Below are 18,356 nucleotides of genomic sequence, written 5' to 3'. Positions count from 1 at the left end.
CAGTGTCTTACTACTAGTCACACCTGAACCAACTTGGTGGCGACTAGTGTGGCATGTCACAGCTTTTTGTGTCTTTTGAGACAACAACAACAAATACTTTGTCAGATAGAATACAGGAACAGGTCAAAATGACTGCACGATGACACATTACTGTACACGTTTACAACAACGGCCAGATAAAACCAACACAGAGGCAACAAGATGTGTGTGGAACTCTGTGGAACAAATGGCACCAAGACACCATAACGATGGGAATCTCATGAGGACTTGATATTTGCTCTAAATATAGATCTTTTCCAAAGCGCTGCTGCGTTTACTGGGAGCAGCAGTTCCAAGCAGAGGCTGAACACTACTCCTGTGTAGGAATGAGATGGAGCGTGGCAGTGTAATAAGAAGGAGCAGAGGTTATAAGAAGCGATGAACCTGCCAGAGGAGGATTGGGGGTTACCTGTGGCCCCCCCCATACCGGTGGCAGGGGCGTTAGAGGGGGATGTCTGCTGGCGTAAGGCTGGGAATGGGGAACAAAAGGAGGGAGGGGCGGGGGCTTTCAGATGGACCTCTATAAGCGACGGCGTCTGCAATGTGAGCGCAGTGTGGTGCACTCTGGGAAGTCCTTAGGCCATGCATTATTGGCTGTACCACAATACCATGCAAAGAGTTAATAATGCCGACGTTCTGACTGCGAGCTACTGGTACTTGAGCATGTTTGAGGCAGGCTGCAGGAGACCCCAGAGGCAGCCACAGCACGAGGCCAGGCAGTGAGATGGATTGCATGGGGCGGGGGGGCGGTCTGGCTTACCCTAAAAGTCCCCCTCACACTTAGCCCACACTGAATCCCTGGCCTCACACAGCTGCAAGGTACACAATAGTAGCAGGGGGAACAAGAGAATGATAAATATAACAAAGCGACAGAACGATTGGTATATATTGACAGAACACCTCATCATCAGAACATCATACTGTAGATATAATGTGGGGTTTGTCTGCCTAGGTTTCCACGCCTGCTACGCAGTGGGTAAGAGAGACTAGACTAGACTAGTGTGAACTGTGTAAGCCTCTGACCTACCTCTGCCGAGTGAGGGTCTGGGTAACACAGATAAACAGAGAGCACATGATGAATCTAATGGCAACTTCCAAACAAGCAGGACGAGCTATGCTTCTCTGATGTTTCCACACATTACCAAGAAACATCATCACATAACACAAGCAATGAATACATCGGTCAGGAGCTCTGCTCAAAAAATGCTATTTACATTGCATCATTGTCAGGCATCTGTGTCTAAAAGGCAACTTTTAATCATTCAGACATTCGTGTGGGGACAGTCAGTAAAAGGGGACGGGCGCTGATTTATATCTACTGTGACGAGTCCTACAGAGTCCTACACTCGTCCAGCGTCTCCGTTGGACAGAGCCACAGCGAGTCTGAGAGAGGGCCGCTGCAGCCCCACCTGTGGGGGTGGCGGGGGTGTGGTTACCAAGGGCTGATGATTACCTGTAGACATGCTCTCCCCAGGAGACAGTCCATCCAGGAGGCCCTGCTCCAGGGGCTGGGGAACTGGGGCCATGGCCAGGCCAGTGAGCCCAGGAGGGACTGTGGGCGGCTGAGGAGGGGGCAGGCTAGGTCTCTGCCTGGGCTTAGGGGTGGGCCGAGACTTGGTGAGCGTTCCGGTCAGGGAGGGAGGGGAGGAGAGGGAGTGGGGCGCCCCCAATGGGGTCTGCCCAGGTGAGGATGGGGGCACTAGCCCAGGGGGGCAGGCCAGTCCATAAGGGGAAGGGGTGCTAGGTGGTGTGGGAGACAGGCTGACCGGTGACGGCTGACCTGTGGACTGGTCGGACATCCCGCCTGACTGGCCATAAGGGACCTTTGGAGGGACAGGGGCCAGCTTCTTGGAACCTGGAAACACACAACACAGTCGTGTCACACAACATGTATTCCTGTTCAAAATGTAAATACTAAATACCTCAATACCCGTGAGGTGCTGACCTTTGTGCAGGGTGTGGGGACTGTGCTCCGTGGAGTGGGGGGACTGGCTGCTGCTCTGCGGGCTGCTGCTGCTCGGAGGGACTGTCGGACCTGCCACCTGGATGGCTTTGTGTCCAGTTACAGGGGAGAGCTCTTTACTCTTCAATGAACTGAAAAAGACAGAAAGACATCAGTGTTTCGATATCAGACACTTTCATTTGAATCATTCTAAAGCACATTTACATCCTGAACTGTCCTCATGCACATTGCCTCAGTGCTGCCACCACCACCACCACCACCACCACCATCATCATCAGTATCATCATTAAGGATTGTATCACAATGTTTAAGAACCCGTCAACACGACGTCAGGGGAGCAAGCCGGTGTTTACAGACCGAACCGCAGCACATCTTTATTAAACACCTTTTATTTAACCGTTGTGAAAACAAATGAATCAGGCATCAAGCAGATGAATCCCTGAAGTTGCAAATCTCTCGGCTTGTTCAAACCACAGTAAATCAAATATCACTGAGCAAATATTCCTGAGTCAATATATCAACTTTTTTTACTGGAATAATGAGAATAGATCGCATCGTCGCACAGACAGATGCTGCCTCACATTAAACTTTTCACCACCATTATTATTACTCATTATTATCACACATTTCTGTAACAGTTGAATAAGAAAAGAGCAAAAAAAATCGTCAGTTACAAAGAAAAACTTTAAGCCCTTTCCTCTCAGCAGACACAGAAGCTTAGTGATGTGAACCAAAGCAATTTTATTTTGAGTGACTGAACCGGCGCTCAGCTGGGATCTGAACTGAACTTACAAGATGTCAATCTGTGCAAAAGAAATCCCCCGAGCTCGAGGAATTCATTCCAGCATTAGAGAATAGAGAGTGCACATTATTGTAGCAGACGTAGCATTAATCAATGCTCATAAATTAACTTTCCTATGCATTAGGTTTGTTTCCACACAGATACAAAGAGAAGTGAGGTTGTGCAGAAAAAAGAGCAGAGATACAGCATATGACGACAAAAAAGAAAACGCCTTTACTCTAACTCTCACAATGGTTTTTGATAATTCAGCGTACCTTTGTAAATAAACTGTATGGACCATAAATAAACATTACTACTAAGATTATCATTATGGTTATTGATTGTGACCTCAAAATCAATCTATATTTTCCAAGCTTGGCATTAACTTTCTTTGTGTCTAAGAAACCTTCAGTGATGCTAAATGTATGTTTTAAGACAGTAACGGTAATAACATTTAATATATTGTAATTCTTTCCTCTGCTCTTGAATTTTAATTGCTGTGTTCTTTTCTCACTAATATAATTACATCTGTAATTAATGTCTGCAGCAAGGATATGCTTGCAGTAACAAGATCTACTGCAGAGCTGCTACAAATACAAGACTAAGCCCACGAAGTCTCACCCACTAAGAGCATCCATACTGCAGCGAGTCGTCACATTTAGGATTATGTGACGTCTAATTAACTGGGATCTCCTGCAGCCCCTTTGAGCTGTGTGCCTCCAACAAATACATCATCTGAATGGGAAATCATGGCCTTAGCGGATCACCAGAAGGAGCAATATCAGGCGAGCTTATTCTGACTGCTGACAAAGATTTGCAGTAATGATTCACGCTGTATTGTGTGATTGTAACACTGAAGACCTATGAGTAAGGAAACTGTCTCAATCACTTAATACAAACTCAGCTCCTTTGGTTTAGCTGTGCGATGCAGATTTTGTATGAAGATATTCTTCTATAACGGAACACACATTATATTACTAACCTTGTAAACCTTTATTTCCTTACAAAGCTGTTTCTTCTGTTGGTTAGTAAAACAAATGGTGCAAACTGTAGAATAAATACATTCATATGCTATTTGATAGCCATATGCAGCGTTGTACATGTATTTATCATCTACTCCATACCAGCATCATATCCAGCGCTATATAAGCCAGTAACATCCTTAGTTGCTAGGCAACCCCATGGGAGGCAACCCCCGACAACCTGAATGTTACAGAATCTGAGATATGTAATTTGAAGGGGGAGGAAAAAAAAGCAAAAAGAAAACATGAGCCAGCGAGCTGGAGGAGAGGAGAGATACAGCTGCCACTCTGTGTTGCATCCATAGTGGCCATGGGTGTGTTGTATTTACCTAGTCAGCCTGGGGGGTCCTCTCTCTCGGACACATGGACAGGCAGCCCACGGCGGGGGCGGGGGTGCGGACGAAGGGAGGCTAGGGGGGTTGCCAAAGGACTGGTCGTGGCGAGTTAGTACCAAGGGGGTTTTGATGTAGAGTGGTGAGGCATTAGCATCTGGCGGGGGCGCATGCGACATGTCGCCAGGCGGACTGTGCTTGGGGAAGTGCAGGCAGCTGGGTTTGGGGTTCGAATTGATGTCAAGTGACGAGGAGGAGGAGGAAGAGGAGGAGGAGGGGGCGGGGGGGGAGTGAAGCCAGACCAGCGCACCGGGGGCGGGGGTGAGGCGGGGGGCTGGGACTCTGGACCCGGTGCCACGGGGCGAGCGCAGGGCGGGGGCTTGGGATAGAAGTGGGGGAGAGAGTGGCACGAGGAGATGGGGTAAGGGGGGGGCGGCCGGTCCTCCCCTGGGGGTGGATGGGCATGAGAGGTGTCCGGCCGATTGGCGACACGTTGTCTGAGCTGTAGATATTAAGAGAATAGACAGCACAAAAAAACAGCTCTAGTGATTGAACAGGGAGACGCATTGGAGTGATATAGGATAAGCTGCTTTGATGATTAGGGTGTTAGGTGTTAGTTGGTCCGTAGCCAAAAAACAGAAGAGAAAAAAAAAGTTGCATTTAGGGTGGGTGGTGGGCACTGAGCTTAGCACACAGTCAGCTTGGTGCAAATACAAAGACAAGCACAAAGAAAGAGCAAAGGAAAAATATATATTGCCAAAGGAAAAGAATACAGTGTGTACGCCTCCCTCTGTGATCACCTTGTGTCTGCACACTGCATGGAGCTGTGAGGATCTGTCTCTGAAGCCAAAGTGCTGGTCTGCAGCCCCCAATATTATATAAAGCTGGCCCGGTGACTGAATGTCCTCTCAACTGCTGCATGTGGAAAACCCTGTCGGCCTTAATCCTATACGACTTGTTTGCATTGCAGGTCCTGCAGTCGGCCCAGGGCAGTGTGGAACAGACACAAAACCCTTTCATTGGCTGAAAGAGCCACAGGAGAGGAGGGGAAAGCCAGCCAAACTAGAAGCTATATTATCTCTCGTCTGCCACACAAGGCAGAGCCGGCAACCATGAGGTGATTATTCATGTGTTCAACTATGATAATCATTACAAAAACAAAAGAGGAAATCAGTCTGAGTGTCAACAGAAAAGGAAAAAGATTCAGGACCAAAGCTGAGAAAGCAAAGCCACGACAATGGGATACTGGAAACTGCATGCTTGCAAGGACTTGCAGATTAAAGCTTAGTGCCGAGTACAGAAACTTCTACACAATGTTTTGACTAAAAGCCTTCAGAGCTAGAGTCAGGAAATGTCATTATCTTATTGAAAATGTAACCCACAGTGAAATCTCCCCGACAAACAGGAGAAACTGAGGAAATGCAGAGAGTGAGAAATCATAAGAACAGCAACAGAACTCGACGTGAAGGTGTTGATGACAGAAATGCCATAAAAAGTGAACGTTTGATTAGCACAGCCAAGGATCTGGATCACACAGAGTGTGGAAGCCGATGATGGTGATGATGATAAACATTAAAAGGAGCCAACGGATGAGGAAGAGAGGGGGGACGGCATCTCCGCGGTGACTTACCAGAACCTTTCTGCAGGGGGCGGTGTCGCGGACGGGGAGGTGGTGAGCTCGCCGGGCTGCTCGGGGATGAGTGTGTCTGCGGGGGAGCCGGGCCCTTGCATGCCTGGAGGCGTGGAGGAGGTCTTGCGCGTCAGTGTGGATGAACCCTTACGCGACACCCAGGAAGTATCCATGACCCGGACGCCCATACTGGTAACACACACACACACAAAGGGTCATTCATGAATATGGTAAACAGAACAGCACTACAAGGGGGAGTGGGGGAAAGGAGGGAAAGAAGTGGTATAACGGCATGATACGATACCTTTGTATCTTCCTAATGCTGCGTTAGTAGGGGAGAAGAGAGGCAAAAAGGATATGAGGTCAGAGGTAATGCAGAGATGGTTCACAACACAGTGAAAAGCTTCTTTTTTCCTAATCAAACCTATTTGTTCAGAGTAGACGCTCCTGAGCTGCTCATTACTCTAAACAGATACAAAGCTGGTTTCTATCACCTCATGTTGACAGGTGCTGTGCTGCAGATTTAAATTGATGCCCACAGTATAACACTACATCCTTTTTCCTGATTTGATGGGGGCATTTTGAAGGTATTGGTTCTACTTCTGCTTGTGATTTTCCACCGGCTGGATGAATGACTCAGGCCAGGTGACGTGCTAGCCAGACTGCAAAGGAGGAGCTGGGTGTAGGAGGATGGTAAGATAACGCTGGAGAAATATTTCCCGAGAAAAAAAAGCCAGAGGTAACCAGCAGCTCTTCCTCTCGTTGCCATGGAAACAACGCCACTCAAGGCAATTCACCCCCGTGTATTCGAGTAGCTTTCATCCTGATAAATCTTTATAACAGGGAATGTAGTTGTATCTGCTGGAATTATTGACCGGTGACACCCCACAGCTCTCTGCGGCCTCCAGAGGCTTCTGATTCACTGGAGCGAAAACTTTAGATTACAGGATGTGTAAATACTTCGCCGAGGTAACGGATACTTAATGTGCAGGCTTTGCTCTCGTCAAATATAAGAATTCAGTATCAGATGCGTGAGAGGAGGCGTGGGCGGCGAGAGAGGGAGAGAGTGAGAGGTGGGCAGCAGGAGGATGCGCCTGGCATCATACCCATCCTTCTTGTAAAATTCCAGCATCATGTTGTCAGTGGCGACGCTCAGTGGGCGTCGGCTCTGGTCGTGCTGCTGCTTGCGCTCAGACTGCTCCATGTCCGGTGAGGGCATGGAGCTGTAGTTGGAGTTGTGGTTGGTGTGGATGGGGCTGCCGTAGCAGCCGGTCAGGTTGAATTCAATCTCTGAGGGAGAAGCAGACGAAGATGTAGTTTCAGCAGTGTTTATGAGTGTGTGTGCAACTCTGGATTAATCTAATTTACCAAGTTTAAGAATATTGTATGTTTCCTAAAATATATAAAATCTATTATTAGGGCCATAATGAAGAAAAACAATTCTTGAGATTACTAGATTTCCTGTAGGCTAATTTTACTAATATAAAGTCGTAATTCAATGATATCAAAATCGTAAAATTCCAATAATACAAAAAAGACACTGTCTGGATCCAAAATTGAATTAGCTCCCAATCTCATTTTTCTGGAGAAACTATGCAACCCCTTTGAATATCACTCACATGTAACCAACAACAGCCTCGAAGTCAACCACTACCCACGGCCACTGGATCAGTCTTCAGTATAGACACAGTTTCTAACACAATCATTGTGTTGTTGAGGTGCCAACAGATTAAGTACTTGGTTATTTTAGTTAAGATTCTAATTTATCAACTACTGTGTATTACTGTTTCATCATGTATGTTTTTGTTGTTGTGTGTTTTAGTGTAGGTCATCATGTAGAGGCCACAATAATAATAAGACTTAAATATAAATATTTTAAATGATTTTCAGTGGGAATTCTCTTGTCAATAAATAATGTTGAAGAAGTCTTAAATGTTTGATATGTTAATTTGAGATAAAGTAGGTAATTATCTCAAAAATATATATTTTTTAATTCTATAATTAAATTTCGGTGATTGTACAATGCTAATTTATATGTGGCCCAGCCCGGCTACAATATTACATACATATTATGTAATCCCCACCTCCAGGGAAGAACCAGTCAGCATGCTGGATAATGGGCTCAATGATGCCAACAATCTGCAGGGACACGGTGGTCATCATCTCCGTGATGTTTCTGGTGGAGAAGAGAAAGGACTCAGCTACAGTACGAACATCATCCACAAAGTTCAGGTAAAAATAAAAAAAGAATACATACGGTTCGGTGTGTGTCCACAGCAGGTTAGGACCGAGGACGATCGCCATGTTACCGGGAGTCATCTTGTTCGAGTCTTGATACTCACTCAGCTTGGCTAAGAATTTCACTAGATATCTGTAGGATTCAAATGAATTGTTGCATCTCAAAATCCTGCTAACTCATTTTCCTCTGCTCCCTGCAGAGCCGACAAGTGTCGTGATAAATGTGTTTTTTTTTTTTAAATCAACTGCTTAATTAGATCATCATTTTGCGACACCTCCCAACCTGAGCCACCAACTGTTTGGGAAAGTAATGTGCAGCAGCTGTTTAAACCTGCAAGTATCTTGATGGCAGATTTAATACATGCAGACAACGAATAACACAGGTCATTATTTACATATCATTGATATTGCAAGAAACCAATTCTACTGCCTTCTGCTGGTGACAGGTGAATATCTGCATGTCTGACCTGCGGCTGCTGTTACTTCTCTTACCTGCAGGTGGAACAGTTTGGACTGAAACTACATTGTTTGTCTGTCTTTTTTATTACTGCAGTGGGATCATTTGCAAATACAGGAAATAAGGGAAAGCATCTGACCTGAAATTGTTTGAGTTGTCTGTGGGGAGTTTCTCGCATGCCGCCATTAATGCTTGGAGCCTCTTGTCCATATCTTGAATGCTGGAGAAATAAAGAAAATAAATCATTATAGTTTCTAGAGTTGCTCCACTTCCTAATAAATGTCCCCATTTTTCATTTTGTCAGTTTAGACCCTCTGTATGAAGACTGTTTTTTCATTGTGGCCAGTGGTATAACTTTTAATAAAGAAAACAAACTGCAACTCACTTGGACGCCTGAATCCATTCATCATAAAGTTCAGTGGTCATCAGCGGCTCGGGGAGCTCACGGAGGTACGACTTCAGAGCCCCTGTGGGTGCAGATAAAAGAAACAACAACTGGTCAGCTTTGTGCGAATAGAGAGAGAAGAAATGTTTTCTCTCTTCAAAGCACGGGTGAGGCCAGGCCCCATCGAAATTGCCACTCCCCTGGCGGCCCAACACAGATTTCATGTTAATGTGTGAAATGGAAAGCAACGGGAAAATAACACTGAGGGGCAGAGCTGGTGAAGACTGGTTGTGTTTTCACCCCTGTGCATTTGTACATTGGTTTGTTTGAAAAATAGATAACGTAAAAGGTAGCAGACGGATTACCACAAAACTTGGTGGAAAGATGTGTCATGGGTCAGGGAAGAACCCAGTTAATTTTGAGTAGCCAGATGAGGAGGCAGATCCAGGAATGTTTTCTTTAACATTGTGAGATTGGACTTTTTTCCATTATTTTTATAATTCATGGATCTTGATAAAAAAAACAAAAAACAGGCACATTTAGGGATGTGTTAAATTTAGAATTTAGGTTTTTGAATGGTACAAACTTTCTACATCTTTGCCAACAATGTTGAGTAAAACACACTTCCTCTTACATAGATACTTTTGTAGTTTTTTCCTGACTTAACGTAACAGAGTATCAGGGTTGTTGTTGTTATGGAAATGTTTTTTTGTTCAAAGCGTCTGTGTGGGTGTAGTTCACCTGCGATGGCGTGCGGGTCAGAGGAGTACTCCAGCACATCCAGAACTCCACAGTCCAGCGAGGCTTTCAGCTTCTTCAGCTTGGAGGCTGACGGAGCCACTCTGAAGAGGCCCTGCCGCCCACACAAGGAAACACATCATCATGAGTAATTATCACATCTAACGTGACCTGCGCTTAAATGATGTACCGAAGTAACAGCCTCTATCGTTGTGCACTTGACAGATGAGGAATAACACAGGTTGGTGCAGGAGAAACATGAAGGCTATACTTACACTTTATCACTGTCATCCATTATTCAAAGCCTATCAGGGGATTTTAATTGGTCTAATTACCACAAACAAATAGGACCTTTGTCAAGGTGATAAATTACCACAATCCCACAGCCGTTGTACTGGTAATGCTAAAATATCTAACAATTTTAATCCCACAGACAGCAGGACTGTTCTTATAAGGTCCCGTATTTGCCCTATAAAACAAATATATCATCTTAGAAATATAGAAACTTCAGGTAAAACACAGGGAAAACTTAAATTCTGGGACCTTTAATATCTAAGGCTTTATTTCAATGTCAATCCTTCTAATGATATAACATTTATATGGTAAAATTATGCTGGTACACTTATGCATGCCTGAGTGTGGTTGGTTGTAGTAAGAAACCGGGTTGGTATTTGGCAATGCACAACAAAATGCAACAATGCAATGCAACATATGTATATTTGCCTACATTTGAAGTCAAAGTTATGTGTATCTCTACATGTATGTGTGAGTGTGTGTGCATTGCACTCTACCTCCTCTTGCATGCCACACTCCAGCAACATGGTGACACAGGCTTCGATGGGGAAGGCAATTTCTCTACCACTAATGTTCAGGTGATCCTCCAGAGACTTGCCGTAAGACGGCTTCTCCACCCACGCCTCTGCAACACAAAACACACACACACACAGACACACACAAACAAGCCCTCAGTTTAGTTTAGTGCTTGTAAGGCAGCCATATCTGAAATATGAAGGTGGGTAATTAAAGGTTAATGGGGTTGTTATGTGACACTTCAGGGCTATTAATTCCATTACTTCTCATTTTGATATTGCTTCAAGAGCAGAAATGGAACAGATCTCTCGACAATCACACACACACACACCCACACACCCACACACCCACACACACACACACACACACACACACACACACACACACACACACACACACACCCACACACACACACACACATGACTCACCTTGGTGAGCTTTAATCTGGGGCAGGATGCTGTGAAGAATTTCTAATGACTTCCTGTGATATTCTGCCTGTGTTTCTATCAGCTGCAGAAGGAGACAGCAGGAAACAATAACAAACAATCCATGGTCAGTGTGTATCAAACAATATTATGCAAGTTATGCTTTTAGATCACAGAAAACCAATATGTGATGTATTTCTCCACTGGGATCATAACTTGATTCCATAATAATTATGATCCAATCACATAATAAGATAGACTATACTTACTGTCTGGAAATAATTTGCATAGTCTATTTCTTTGGCCACAAAATTGTACATATCTGCTGACAGCTGATCCTGAAACAGAGAGAAGATGAGAAACCATCCTATAAGAAATGAGTTCAAGTCCCATACAGCACTGAAATATCCTCCTGGCTATGCGGTCTATTTGTGTCTATACATGCAGTGGGGTTCAAAATCAAATGGAGAGCAAAGGGACTGGAGGAAGGAATAATATAAGTGACTCTGATTGGTGACTCACCCTGCAAATCTCCATCCGATTGGCTGCCTCTTCCATCTCCTCTCTGAGGGACTCGGCCTTGGCGCCTGGCTGCAGCGTGCTCGGGTGACTGGATGACTTGGACGACTGCTGAAATCTATGGGAATTCAAAAGAGACAAAGGCCACTGCATTGAATAGGTCACACTTCCCGCAAACACACGTTTTAAAAAGCTTGTTACTATAAGCCATCATCTTAAAATTTAATGAACAAGAGCAGAGGCCCTCACCTTGTCCGTGAGGAGTCCATGTCCAAGACGAGTTTCGCTAAGTGCTTCCTCTGTTTCTGGATGTTGGGGATGTCCACCTACAAAAGGAAATGAAGCGTAGGATTACAGTCAGCTCAGATCAAAGTAACAGCCCTTTTATGTAAATCACGACCACACTCGGCGTGCAAAAAGTGCGCCTCGGTAATTCAGTTGAATCGGGAGGCTGCTGTAGCTAAATTGGTGCATTAAGCAGCAGCAGTTCCCCCCCCTCACCTCGGCGAGCACGTAGAGAGGCTCCACCACGTCTCTCTCTATCTGGAACTCAAACTGAATGAGCTCCTGGGCCAACTTCTCCTCTGTCTCCCCACACATCTTGAGCATCTTCCTGTTTGGTGACAGGCAAACACAAAGTCAGGGGCAATCAGATACAATTGAAATGCAGACAAGGGTAATGAGGACACCAAAGAATTCAATAGCCAAATCAATAATTAAAGATGACCGTGCGTGTGTGTGTGTGTGTATGTGTGTGTAAGGGGGGGTGAAATGTGTGAGTGTTGGCTTGTTAACTCCACTGACTTACCCCAGGAGAGAGTCATCTCCCAACACTGCAGCCCCTTCTACCAAACACTGTGCCAGGATCGTCAGTGGTAGTTTCTTCTGTTAGCAGAGAAATATAATTACTATTATTAGAGCTTCTGTTAAAACTATTAAACATTATCCATAACCGTATGTCACATGACCACACATCACATCATTTGCATTAGTTGTCAGTGTCTGAGGGAACGGTGGATGCAGGTACTCACAGACGGTGACTTGACGGACCTCTTCTCCACGTCAGTGCCCTGCTGACCCTGCAGGCAGGCAGTGAGCTTCTTGTGAGTGCTGTGTGTCACCTGCTTGACCAGATCCAGACGCTTCTCCACCTGCAAGAACACACACACACACACACACGCATAAGTATAAACACTACAGTTACAATTCTACAATATAGATTTTTTTATCAGCAAAAACTAGTCTGAATAGGAAACGTATAAAGAATTAAGATCAAAACTAGAAGATGAGTGATTTAAGAGAAACTGAATAATATATTAAAATGCAATAAGCGTACATTGAAAATAAATAAGAATAAATTGATATATTGACACAGTCATGGTGCAAACTCAGACTAAACTAAAAGCAAAGTAAAAAAAAAGAAGTGTAGTTCTTTAAGTGTTATTTCAAATGATCAGAGATGGAAGTTGGCCGGATTTAATGTGGGCCAGAAAACTATTCCAGAGTGTGGGTGGGTAGCAACAGAGAGCTTAGTCGACTTTGCTTTTAATGCATTAGAGGGCGAATAAAAAGGAAACAATTTTGTGAAGATGACCTATAAGAATATGGAATTAAAAGGTCAGTAATGCATTGTGGATGCTAATCATTGAGGGCTTATATAAAAAGCTGGGCCAGAACAGGAGGGATGTATAGTCACTTGAAATGAGCAACTTCAAACCATTGGTTGGGGTTTCAGTAACTAATCGTGGAAATGTATCATTTAGTGCAACGATTGATAAACTTGATAAAAAATATGAAATTAAAATATCTTTTTGGGTGGCATCCCAAACTGACTGAGTATCGGCAACAGACAGTGTGAGATGATGGATGGATTATAGGGCAGAAGACAAGCTGTTTACTTTTACAGAATATTTGCTTTTCCTTGTGAAATACTGGAGAATACATCTCTCTGCCACTAAACACTGTTCAAATGAAACAACCTGAGAGGGAAGAATCACTCTGTTATCGTTAAAATGCATAATGACAAATGTTCTGTGCAGATTTCACTCTAAGGAGTCTCAGCACAAGACAAATTGCAACCATGGATTTCTATTGTGGTCAAACACGGCAATCATCATCATCATCATTATTACAACGTGAATCCCACCAGTTAGGAAACACAGCATGAAGACAGCGCAGCATCTGGTCTGCAGGTGTTGTCCCCATCTTAATAAACACATGCACACATTCACACACACATTAAAAAAAAAAAAAAATCTTACCTGCAGAAGGTCCTCGCTCAACACCTCTGTTTTTTCTGCCCTGTAAAGACAACGGTGTGCAACAGTTAGAAGATCCAGATGAGGGGACAACACAGAATTTAGCTGATGCCTAAATTTCCATACTGTAAATAAGCAGCACTGCAGATCCCTGATAAATATCTGGTGTAATGGGTTCGTCAAATATTCACCTTCAGGCAGCTCTGAGTATTGATAAGGTCAGGAAAGCCCGACCGATTTATCAGCTGACCGGTCAAAATTGGCTGATATGAGCTGTTCATATTAAAAGTAGCATTTATGTTTGCAGATATGAAAAGTTGTATCTTATTACAGAATAAACAATGCAAAAAATGTTTTATATGAAAGTGTTATGTTTTCAATTTCTATATATTTGGTTGCATTTGAGTTTTCTCTTTGTTCATATGTTTGTAAAATAAAGTTTATGGTTAAACGGCAAGCCTCAATTTCTTTGTCATGAGGGTTTGATAACAACATCATAACAACTTCTAATATTTGAGTCCATGTCAGTCAGGCTTTAATATGCAAATAAAAGAAACATCTTAAGATTTATTTTTTTGAATCACCCAGAGAAATAACATCTCACATAATAAAACACTCTATCGGTTTACATTGACGTGTTAATTGTTGTTTGTCACTGTGATTTGAGGCACACAAATCTCTTATCCAAAAATATTTCATAATATTGTGTCTCTCTCATTGTGAAACAAGGTCCAAGGTGTTTTGCACAGGTCTCATTCACTGTGATGTTGAACAGTGCTCCAGAGTGGCTGCACTATCCATCCCGTCCCTTTAGAGCATGAGAGGGGGTGAGTGCGCCTGTTTGAATGGTCGTGTTGCTAATTATCTAAGACAATACATAGTAAGAGCATATTAATTATCTGGCAAACAGTTCATGCTGTAAACCCGCTGAAGTGTTCCAACCCATGAGCATGAGTGAAACAGGCAGGAGCGGCGGCGAAGGCCACTGACTCAAATCTGTCGGTTCCCACCGAGGAGCCTCGCGTCCCACTGTGAATCCATCAGACTGGGGACTTTGCCAAAGTCTGAAAAAAAGGGCAGAGCTGCACTGCCGATGCAGCAGATTAAACTACTCATGCAGGGTAGTGATAGCTATAAGCTATCTATATATATATATAAAATAAGGTGTCAGCTCAGTTCAGAAAGCTTACATTCAAAGATTTTAGTTCTTTGTTTGAACTTCTATAATCCTTACAGCCTTCTATAATCCCATGAAATAAATCAAAAAGGGCACGTTTTCCCTTTGGACTGGCTCTAATACCAGTGAATTCCTGTTGGATTTGTTTTCCAGGAACATATTTGGACACACAACAGTAGATATATCTAAAGCAACAATCCAGGACCTATCAGGAGCATCTAATCAGAGCGGAGGAGAACATGTACTTCCTGCCTGGAAAAAAAAGGGCCTGTAGTCTGACAGGGGAGGGGCTGCTTTGTCAGACAGTCTGACCTCTGAAAGGGAGTCCAATCCAGACCTGCAGACCCCCAACAACCACCCAGTGGTGCACATACTCTCCCATCACTTCCTCTTCCTGTCTGCACAACCTCTTCCTGCTATTGTGCCCTAGCCATGCCAATGCCAATCGCAAATAGCTTTTTTTTTGGGTATCATTTATTCAAAAACAGCTTCTGAATGTATCTCTCCATTGACCAAGACAAAGGGGGGAATAGACCTTGGTTTGAGCTCCATTATTCATCAGTCAGACAAAAAAACATCAGCAGCACAGAACTAAAATGCTCTTTCCATGTTTTTGTTCATGTAAAATGCTCTTTTCAGGTCTGTCAAATGAAAACTGTCGAACCCAGCATAGCAGCTCTGTGTTGTCCAGTGGCACACCATGTTGGAGAAATCGAGAGAGGAAATACGCTGCTTTTGTTTAATGTCGACATGCATTCATGTACACATATTCCATACATTGTTGCCAACAACAGAGAGTTGAGCTTTGATTATGTCAGTTATTAGCATCCCTGGTTGTCTTTGCCAAGATGTGCGCGTCGAGCCATGGGAACTGGGTCAAACCATGTACGAACCGATGGAGCTAATCACAGCCAGCCTCCTGGAAAACTGCTCTGCCCACTGGGCTAGGAGGAAAATACAGGAAATGTGTGTGTGTGTGTGTGTGTGTGTGCGTGTGTAGTGCATGCATAAGAAAGAGAAAGAGAAAGAACGACAGAGGAGCAAGAGATTTCTGGCGTGATTTTCAGGATAAGTGTGGTAACAGATTGCCGATTACATGACAAAGTGGGACAAAAATAACCCGAGCCAGCACTAAAGTTTGGCACAATTTTGCTGCAACACCCCGACAGCCTCTAAAAAATCTCTCAAACTTCACTTCTATAAAAAGACCTTGCAGACAAGACTGTCACACGTGTGAGCTGTGCAGCCTGGAGCCCTGCAATGCAGCTGTGAGGCTCGTCGCTGCCTATCTGGCCTCAGACCCTGGCAGCTGAGGGACCCTGACAGGGGCCCAGCAACGGCACAGGACAAATGGGACAGGGGCTCCAGCAGTAACGAGGACGTGGAGGAGCTACTCTGCGAGTGATGTTTGGCTGAGGTAGATGGACAACCTGTGAGGCTCTGTGCTCTGGCTGTCTGTGTCAGGGAGCTCCGCTGAAAAGCAAAGCCCTCACACCTTCTCCCCATATGTATGTGTGAGTGTGGGGGTGTTTTGTTCTGCAAGCTTGTGACTGAGGGAACACACACTCCCGACAGTTGGTTAAATAGAAAAAACAACTCGTGTTTAAAATGAGGGAATGTGAATTTAACACACCGACATCTAGTGCCCTCGCTGACGACAGCTGATCATGACCCGGACATCAAACAGACCGGAGACTATCTTCAAACGCAGCAAACTGTCTTGCTCTCTGAGCTTGTTTGTTTTCAGACAGTGGTATTTCCTCTTAGGAAAGCAACACTGCACATCATCAGCCTGTGAGGACACAGCGATAGGACACATGGAACACAGGGGTTATTGGAGTAGCTTCACCCTGATATGAAGGTTGAGGTTTGTTTAGTACAGAAAAAAATTACATAGAAAACGACAAAGACAGTGCAGGCGGAGGCAGAAACCCCAGTGGGCTTATTTTGAAGCCTCTACCTAAATATAGGTAACACTATTATCAATTAAAAACTGAAAAGATGTGTGTATTTGATGTGGACAAGTGTGCAGATGCATTCAAGTGAGTGTGTGTTGGGGGGTATGATTGTATACATTGCAGCGGGCATCTTTTTAAACATTTTATAGAAGAACAGTTCTTTGCCACCTGTGATTTAGCTCCTCTAAATCTTATTGAAAATTGTCCTCTGCTACTGAGGATTCTAGGAGGATGAAGATCTGAAGATTGTCAAGTTAAATGAAAATGGATGTGAGAATTTGTTTTGGAGTAAATATTGCTCAGGAATTTTACCTTTAGTTGCATCTTAAAAATAAAAGCAGCTGAAATATATCGATATCATAAAGAGTAAGAATCTGAAATTTCCGAAATAGAAGAGCAGATGGGGTGTGTGACTCTGATCGGGTAGCTATCCTAACAAAACGCTTCTGGAGGATCAACGTTTTGTGCAAGGCAGCAGGGAAGTATACTCGCCCAAACTAAATTACAAAGAAGCAGGAGATCTTGGAGATGAGAAGAGAGAATCTTATCAGCAAACATTGTGCGGGGCTGAAAGTAAACGCTGGCAGCCACGTGGGCGGCGTGCTCATGGAGGAGGAAGAAGACTCTGCCAGGTTTATGCCAACCATCTGCCACCTCGCAGGCATCCCTTTACCTGGAGCTGCTGATGACTCAATACTGGCACACACACACACACACAAGCACACACACACACACACACACGTCTATAAATATGCAGGTTAATTAGCTCAAGTCAAAACGCTGAAATTGATCATATTAAAGGTGACAAAATTATTTCTAAATCTTGCATGATTCAGGGATTCGTCAGTGACGAGGATGCAAATCTGTGCAAATATGGACGACGGCAGACACCTGAGGAAGATGAATTCGTTGTTGAGACAATGTTTAACCCGGGGGATGAAAATCCAAACTTTGAATAGCTCCCTCTGCACCTCTGATGGTAACATGAATAAAGTGATGATGAGAACAAAAGCCCAGAATCTGCTGAGCACATCTGAGCGTTTGTATTTACAGCTGGTCAAAGAGGGAGATGTCGTTTTTTCTGTGCATGTTTTCCTCAGGGATCTGTCATTGCAATTCCATAGCATAGATGCACCAAATACCCAGTTGACCAGTTCAGCTGCACATTTCATAGAAATATGTCTCATGTAATATATATTTCTATCTGGAGATATGTTAATGTTGGACAGCCGCATGTTTCACCCCCAGCACTGTGCATGGTTTATGAAAGCATGAATAATCAATGGAAAACGAAATCAGAGTGCGAAGAAAATAAAATTGCAAGTCTTGAACATGCTGCCTTGGTCGCTCGCCAACTGTCAAATGCAAAGTGTTCAGGTCTTATTCACCAAAAAGGAAAAAGTGGTCATGCTCTGGTTTGCTCACGCTGCTCGCCTGGCTAACAGGAGCACTGACTCCGAGGCCTGGAAGAGCTGTGTGTGCTAGATGCTATAGGTCCTGTCTGTGCTGCTAGGGGAGGGTACTGGAGCAGAATGGTGGCCCTGGGCCTCAGCAGGGCACCACACGGCCTGGAGCGCTGGCATGAGATCCGGAGTCAACCACACACACACACACACACACACAC

The 18,356-nt window shown here is 44.2% G+C and overlaps 1 protein-coding gene across 1 annotated transcript in view; it reads right to left on the bottom strand.

The window, feature by feature from the left end:
* Positions 1-18,356, bottom strand: part of arhgap44a (Rho GTPase activating protein 44a) — a 28,627-nt gene that overhangs the window by 3,136 nt on the left and 7,135 nt on the right. Inside the window, 22 exon segments of the mRNA XM_035181516.2 lie at positions 1,493-1,894; positions 1,985-2,133; positions 4,135-4,408; positions 4,411-4,626; positions 4,629-4,639; positions 5,768-5,956; positions 6,072-6,089; positions 6,874-7,057; positions 7,852-7,943; positions 8,025-8,138; positions 8,602-8,682; positions 8,848-8,929; positions 9,589-9,700; positions 10,377-10,504; positions 10,824-10,905; positions 11,090-11,158; positions 11,343-11,457; positions 11,589-11,665; positions 11,841-11,952; positions 12,148-12,224; positions 12,371-12,490; positions 13,601-13,640. Of these exon segments, the coding sequence (XP_035037407.2) occupies positions 1,493-1,894; positions 1,985-2,133; positions 4,135-4,408; positions 4,411-4,626; positions 4,629-4,639; positions 5,768-5,956; positions 6,072-6,089; positions 6,874-7,057; positions 7,852-7,943; positions 8,025-8,138; positions 8,602-8,682; positions 8,848-8,929; positions 9,589-9,700; positions 10,377-10,504; positions 10,824-10,905; positions 11,090-11,158; positions 11,343-11,457; positions 11,589-11,665; positions 11,841-11,952; positions 12,148-12,224; positions 12,371-12,490; positions 13,601-13,640 (2,744 nt within the window).

Source organism: Hippoglossus stenolepis, chromosome 16, assembly GCF_022539355.2.
Source record: "Hippoglossus stenolepis isolate QCI-W04-F060 chromosome 16, HSTE1.2, whole genome shotgun sequence".
Taxonomy (NCBI): domain Eukaryota; kingdom Metazoa; phylum Chordata; class Actinopteri; order Pleuronectiformes; family Pleuronectidae; genus Hippoglossus; species Hippoglossus stenolepis.
The sequence above is the reverse complement of the archived record's forward strand: the minus strand, read 5'-3'. Positions and strand labels throughout refer to the sequence as shown.